Below are 7,769 nucleotides of genomic sequence, written 5' to 3'. Positions count from 1 at the left end.
TGACAATAAATTCTGTTAAATCATAGTCTTTCTTTAGACCAACTATAATTCACATGAAAATATCTTATAATTGTCACACATTTATCATCACATGTACAAAATTATTTGGCCAAATTTTGTCTTCCTTTGGGCTGAGCACAAGTTGCATAATTATTTTATACTGATATCTATGCAATTCTTATTAAATTAATTTACGCAATAGAGATTGCTTTGACAATACATCATGTCAATCAATTTAATTAAAAATCACTAGATATGCAAATAAATGGGAAAGATTTGGTACTGCTAGATTAACTTCAATCATGATAGCAAAAAATATAAAACATTAATTACGGCAAGTAAATATCATATCTTTAAATTATATTTAATGTTATCATTGATTTATACTTGTAAAATACCACTAGCATCTTTCTTTTGTTTCTTTTGCTTAGAGCAACCTTAGTTTTCTTTTTTTTTATTTATTCTTAGAGGTTAAGCTTAAATGAGCACTTTCAAATAGGGGTGGGTAAGCGAGCCGGCCCGCCTCGCATAAGGCCCGCCCGCATAAGCCCACATTGGCAGCGGACCGGGCCAATCTGCCCCCGCTTCTTACACGGACCAAATAAATTGGTCCGTTCCCGCCCCGCGGACCCCGCGGGTCAAACGGGCCGGTCCATGGGCCTAGCTTTGAAAGAATTTCAATTTTAATAAAAATACAATATAATCAAATTAAGTTCAATACAAATGTAAATAAAATCTCAATAATTAGTCAATTACATCAATAAAATAAATAAATCATACAAAAACTCAATTCATCATGTTTATAACTTGCAGATCAAGAGTTTCGTGGTTCATTCCCTTATCCCATGATTTTATCATATAATAATAGACAAGTGAAGTGTGATGGGTGTAGTAAGTTTGTGAAGACAAAAGTATCTCTGCGACAGAATTGAGAAAAGAGGCATAGAATTTAAGAGTTTAACAACAATGAATCAACCCCAACAAAAATAGGATGAAAACAAATTCTAGAGAAAGAAGAGATGTACTTTGCGTGGTGGCGCGGTGGTGGGCCGAGGCTGTACCGCTGTGGTGTGTCGCGTGATTGCATGAGTATTAGTCGCGTTTTGTCTTCTTTGTAAGGGAAAGAGTCGTATGACATGCGAGTGTGCGTGATAACGTGGTGGAGAAAACCCGTGAGGAGAAAAAGTGTTCTTAGTATGCTACAATGATAACTACTAAATATGATATGAGCTATTTTTTATAATAAAAATATATTGAAATATATTTAAAAATATTTATTTAACAATTATTTTTGGTTTAAATGATAAGAATTGATATTTTTATTATTTATGACTTGGAGATATGAAAAGGATAGATTAAAAGAGAAAAAGATCAAAAAAATATCAAAAAAGAAGATTTTTTTATCACTTATCTTTTTTATAATAAAAATATATTGAAATATCTTTAAAAATATTTATTTAACAATTATTTTTGGCTTAAATGATAAGAATTGATATTTTTATTATTTATGACTTGCATATATGAAAAGGATAGATTAAAAGAGAAAAAGATCGAAAAAATATCAAAAAGGAAGATTTTTATTATTTATCACTTATCTTTTTTTATATTAATCTTTTATTTTTCTTATCTTATCTTTTTTATCTTTATCATCTTTTAATTTAAATCTTTTATTTTTATCTAATATATATTTTTTTATCTATTATTTTAAAAGAAAAGAAGTAAAAAAGAGAAAATCAAATCTAATATAATTGGGTCAGGGTCACACAAATCAAACCTAATACGGACTGCGAGCAACCCGCGGACCCCGCGGGCCAAACCCGCATAGTCCGCGGGTTAAGTGGGGCGGGTCCAAAAATATGACATAACCATGAACCGTTTAAAAAAATTGGTCCGTAACCCGCCCGGACCTCTATGGACTTGGGCCCGTTTACCCACCCCTACTTTCAAATGTGTCTTTCTATAGTCTCTCTTCCTCTTGCACACAATCAGATATATGCTCATTAATGGACCATTTGTCCTTCTGAGTGTTATACCTCACTTTGAATTGCCCAAAGTGTACAATAAGTGAGATCAAAACTAAATGCATGAGAAGTTCTTCACCAAGCTCTATCTTAAGTCCTTTCAGTTTTGATGTCAAGTTAGACATTTTCATTATGTACTCCCTTATATAACTTTCCTCTTCCTTTTTTTAACAAAAAAAATAACAAATAAAAAAAACAAAAACTGCAATCACAAAAAACTTCCTTATATATATTATGAACAATAGTCATGAAGAGAAGCCGTTCACAAATCCAAATAACGATGTTAAAAAAAAATAAATACACCCGAATTTAAATCAAATATCCAATTTACCAACAATTAATATGAGTTGCTCAAAAAAAAACTTCGGTTCATATAACCAAAACAATCCAAGTATAATTGGAATAACTTTAAATCTCAATAATCTAATAATAATGGCGGCTGTGATACCACTTGTTGAAATTTTAGGGGATCCTTTTAAAATATCAATAACCACCAAGAACACATTACATTATATTATTAGGAAGAGTTTTTGGAATACATGGATCCATAATGATTGATCAACAAATGCAACGGAATCTGAATCCGTAGGTAACCGGTGGCTTCATGGTTCTTCCTCTACCGGAACCTTTTAGTTCTTAATAAGACCTTTGTAACTCTTCAGATCTGAAGAAAAGAAACTATGACGGCTCGGTATATTGGGAACCATAGTCTTCTTATGGTGTGTTAACCTAATTGGGTTCCCATTATCCCCTAATGGGTCAACACTGACATCTACTCATTTAAGTTCATATCATCTAATTTGGTTGTCTAACGGGCTCACTTAATTTGATCACATAAAATAAAATCCACAGATGATAGATAACTAATATAATTGTCTTATAATATTAGTCCACATGAAACAAATATTATTAATGATGCTATTGAAGTATTGAGCATTAGTTGGTAAATTTGCACGGCACAAATCTTTTCAAGTATTTTCACCTCTACCTACAAGTTACTGGTTGGCTTTGTTTAACTTATTGCAACAAATTATCTTTTCTATAAGTTGAAAATGAGGGAGAAATAATGCAATCACAGTGAATGAGATACATTAGGCAACATAGTACATCGGATTTGGGAGTTTAAATGCCCTTCTGGGGTTTGGAATCCCCTCAATGCTACTGTATTGGTCCCCAACAATGCCCCAAATGCGATAACCCTCATTTATTATTTGCCTTCGCACATCAGACTTGTACTTTTGCACTGACACCAATTCATTAGCAGGATCTCTGCAGAGAGATTAAAAAAATAAAGAAAAAGAAAAAGATTTAGAATGAAAATGAGAATAGGTGAAAGAAAAAATAGTAGTGAAAGTTAATGAGAGAGAGGGTTAAATAGTACTCACCTAAAGACAATTTTAGTCCACCCATAATAACCAACTTTGACAAGGTTGTCAATTGTGGCTGATCTGAGATGCTCCTTCCTTGAAGTAACCAAAATGATTTGCACACCCCTGGATTTAAGTTCATTGTATAGCTTCAATGAGTGATCAAGAGCAGGTGCATTGCCTTTGCGCATCCATTCCTCTAGAGATGTCACATTCAGTTTCTTTCCCCTATTGCCAAAGAAATCCATCATCATTGAGATTGCTTATTTGTAAGCACAAGGAGATCAAAGTAAGAACCATATTGGGTAAGTAAGCAATTTAAACTATATAGCTAGGAACCAAATAGTTTAGCAGGCAATCTGAGCTATACACGATTTGGATTCACATTATATGATTCAAAATAGTAAGCAATTTAAACTATATAGCTAGCATGTTTGGATTCACATTATATGATTCAAAATCATGCTGAAGAAGGCTAACACGATTTTAGATAAATGTTCGTGTGTTTGGTGTTATATTGAGAAATTGATTTCTTGATTCAGAATTGCTTCTGAATTATAGTAATTTTAAATAATTTATGCGTTGGATAAAAAAATCTATACTAAATTTTACTACTTTTAGTAATAAAAACATCTAACAAAAATCATGTCACTTAAAAATCAATTTTAACAAAAAATAATCTTGTAAATGCTCTTCCAAACAGAGAGCAACTTAATAGCGAAACATCGTGATAAGGTTAGCAAATGAGAGTGAATTTTAGAATTACCCATATAGATTATTCTTGTAGTAAGGAACAGTTGAAAGCAGGGTATCATCAATGTCAAAAATCCAAGCATCGAATCCATCTTTCTTCAAATTACAGCTGGTGCTAAGGTAAACCAAGCACTCTTCAGATGCCCTCTGTGAGTCTACTTTGTACTGTGTGGACTTAACATATTTTCCTATGTATTCAGTGCACTCTTCAGGCACAACTTGGAAGTCCCTAATGTTGTGCAGCTCCGCATTCATCCTCCAGCTTTCACAATAGTTCTTCAGGCTGATCTTCAATCCATCTTGTGTCTGCAGCTTCAGTATGTTCCAATCTGCAACTGCTAGAGGAATCAAAAGGCATGTGAAAACCACAAAGGACCAAAGTGTTTTCCCCATATTTTTTTCTCTCTTGACAAAAAGTGCATGAAAATAAGGACTATATATATAGGAAATGTAATGGAACAAGCATTCTCTTTTATGTGTGCAATTAATGGTTTGAGAATGTGACCAGGTCACACGGGTCTGATTGAATGCGGTAGCCAAAATTTGACTTGCATCAAATCACATGCAACTATAGCTGGCAAAATACCTAAACTAAAGAAAATCTCAATTATGAGAGGGGACGTGACTACACATTTCATTTGAAGGTCACAAACTTTAGTATAAAAGACAAAAATAGATTCCACCTGCTTTCACATGATAAATGGGTTTATCTATATTGAATACACGCTGTGGAATAAACAGATCGATAAGATGCACCGGTTAATGTTATCATTTTTTATATAAATTAAATATTTCCAACTATTTTAGAAAAAAAAAGTATATCATAAATAGTAAAATAAAATTATGATTTACATACACTCAAGTTTGATATTATCTTACCAATATTTATACATTTCATATAAATACATATTATTTATATTAACTAAACATTAAGATATTATAATACATACTTACATGTGTTCAATAACCAAAAAAACATTGTTTAAATTGATATATAATTTAATTCATTATAAAATTATTTTTTGTTAAGTATTCATTTCATAATATAAGATAAATGGAAAAAAAATAGTTTGATATGATATAATTGTTGAATATAAAAAAGATATACATTGTTAAGAAAACTGCTTTATGAACTGCATGTGACATCTTTGTCTTTTATTATTTCAGTTATTGAATAAGTCTTTTTAGTCAAAGTAGTGGTTGCTAAACTTTAGGAGAAAGTATTTCTGTTTAGCTTTTTTGTTTTTTGTTTTTTTTTGTTGCTGCAAGCATTATAAATATATTGTGTGGTAGCTGAATAAAAGTACTCTTACGATTCTCTTTCTCCTCAAAATATTTCCATATTACTCTCTCTGTTTTTTTTTTTAACATTGCCTTTATTCATTAAAACCAACAATTGGTATCGTGAGCTTTATTCTTATGGGACCTATACCATGGAAGGTGAAGCAAGTTTTTCCCACGTAACTCTTCCAATCTTTGATGGAGAGAATTATGATCTTTGGGAAGTGAAAATGCAATCCTACATGGAGTCTTTGGATTTGTGGGATGTTGTGGAAGAGGATTATGAAATATATCCACTGCCTGAAAATCCCACCATGGCCCAAATTAAAAATCACAAGGAAAGAAAGATGAAGAAGGCAAAGGCGAGGTCATGTTTGTTCACTGGTGTTTCACAAATGATATTCACCAGAATCATGACTCTCAAAACATCCAAAGCAATTTGGGATTATCTGAAAGAGGAATATGCTAGAGATGATAGAATATGAAGCATGCAAGTGCTAAATTTAAGAAGGGAATTTGAGCTTCAAAGGATGAAAGAGTCAGAGACAATCAAAGAATACTCAAACAAATTGTTGGGTATTGGCAACAAGATAAAGTTGTTGGGAAGTGATTTTTCTAATTCGAGAGTTGTAGAGAAAATTTTGGTAACGGTGTCGGAGAGGTATGAAGCATCTATAGCTTCATTGGAGAACACAAAGGATCTGTCGAAAATCACATTGATAGAAGTGTTACATGCCCTGCAAGCTCAAGAGCAGTGAAGGTTGATGACGCAAGATCGTGTTGTCGAAGGTGCTTTGCCTGCCAAACATAATGAAGATGATAAAAGCAAAAAGAATTTTTTTCAAGCAGAATCAGGTGTCAACCAGTGAAAACACAACAGACAGCAAAATCAAAGGCAAGGGAAGAAATAAAAACTTTCCACCTTGTCAACATTGTGGCAGAAAAGTTCATGCACCTTTTAGATGTTGGAGGAGACCGGATGCAAAATGTAACAAGTGCAACCAGATAGGGCATGAAGCAATGATCTGCCCCAACAAAAATCACCATGATGAGGGAGCTCAGATTGCTAATCAAGAGGAGGAGGACCAACTTTTTGTGGCCACATGCTTCTTGAGTAGTGAATCAAGTGAAAGTTGGTTGATTGATAGTGGTTGTACCAATCACATGACCTTTGATAGGGCACTCTTCAAGGATTTGAGGCCAACAAATGTCACCAAAGTCAGAATTTGTAATGGTGATTATATCCTAGTCAAAGGAAAGGGGACAGTTGCAATCACAAGTTCTGCAGGCACAAGATGTATTGCTGATGTCCTATTCATTCTGAAAATTGACCAAAACTTATTAAGTGTCGGCCAATTGATTGAACGAGGATTTAAAGTTGTATTGGAAGACAAATATTGCTTAATTAAAGATGTAGCTGGTCAAGAAATCTTCAAGGTAAAAATGAAAGGAAAAAGTTTTGCTCTAAATCCATTGAAGGAGGAGCAAGTTGTTTTCTCTCTCATAGAGAATCACACAGAAATCTGGCACAAAAGGCTTGGGCATTATCATCATCAAGCATTGTTACAGTTGAGTGAAAAAAGGTTAGTGCTTGATGTCCCTATGCTTGAGAAAAAAAATGTCAAATTGCAAAGCTTGTCAATTTGGCAAGCAAAATAGAAAACCTTTTCCAAAGACATCATGGAGAGCATCAAGAAAGTTGCAATTGATTCACACAGATGTTGGGGGCCTCAAAGAACACCTTCATTGAAAGGTAATATGTATTACACTATATTTATTGATGACTTCACCATAATGTGTTGGATTTTTTTCTTCAAGTTCAAATCAGAGGTGGCTGAAATTTTTTGGAAGTTCAAAGTCAAGGTAAAGAATGAAAGCGGTCTCAAGATTCAAAATTTAAGGTCTAACAATGGCACCGAGTACACATCTGCAAAAATTAATCAATTTTGTGAGGATTCCAGAATTGAACATCAACTTACCAGTCCCTATACCCCACAACAAAATGGGGTTAGTGAGAGGAGAAATAGATATATCTTGGAGATGACGAGATGCATGTTGTATGAGAAGAATTTGCCAAAGAAATTTTGGGCAAAGGCAGCAAGTATTGTTGTTTTTCTTCAAAATAGACTTCCCACCAAAGCATTGAAGGATCAAACATCGTTTGAGGTTTGGTATGGTTACAAACCATCTCTGAAATTTCTTAAGATATTTGGTTGTTTGTGCTTTACTCATGTTCCGCAGAGCAAGAGAGACAAGCTAGATAAAAGAGCATTAACAGGAATTTTTATAGGCTACAGCACAGTTAGCAAAGCTTATAAAACTTTCCAACCGCTAATTGAAAAAGTAG

The 7,769-nt window shown here is 33.4% G+C and overlaps 1 protein-coding gene across 1 annotated transcript; it reads right to left on the bottom strand.

Moving 5' to 3' along the window:
- Positions 1-2,502: 2,502 nt before the first annotated feature.
- Positions 2,503-4,569, bottom strand: LOC114370448 (acid phosphatase 1-like). Its single transcript, XM_028327802.1, has 3 exons — positions 4,155-4,569; positions 3,407-3,616; positions 2,503-3,290 (listed from the first exon to the last, which is right to left on the bottom strand). Exons 1-3 carry the CDS (start codon positions 4,532-4,534, stop codon positions 3,113-3,115), a joined length of 768 nt encoding a protein of 255 aa, XP_028183603.1. The 5' UTR covers positions 4,535-4,569; the 3' UTR covers positions 2,503-3,112.
- Positions 4,570-7,769: the final 3,200 nt, after the last annotated feature.

The sequence above is a fragment of the Glycine soja genome, chromosome 10 (genome assembly GCF_004193775.1).
Source record: "Glycine soja cultivar W05 chromosome 10, ASM419377v2, whole genome shotgun sequence".
NCBI classification, from domain to species: Eukaryota; Viridiplantae; Streptophyta; class Magnoliopsida; order Fabales; family Fabaceae; genus Glycine; species Glycine soja.
The sequence above is the reverse complement of the archived record's forward strand: the minus strand, read 5'-3'. Positions and strand labels throughout refer to the sequence as shown.

Bases quoted from the DNA above. Each gene is read 5' to 3' on its own strand.
- LOC114370448 (XM_028327802.1), bottom strand. From the start codon at position 4,534: ATGGGGAAAACACTTTGGTCCTTTGTGGTTTTCACATGCCTTTTGATT. The intron at 3,617-4,154 runs GTAATTCTAAAA...CTTTGGCAATAG, and splicing joins TACAAGAATAATCTATATGG to GGGAAAGAAACTGAATGTGA. The intron at 3,291-3,406 runs GTGAGTACTATT...ATCTCTCTGCAG, and splicing joins TGGACTAAAATTGTCTTTAG to AGATCCTGCTAATGAATTGG.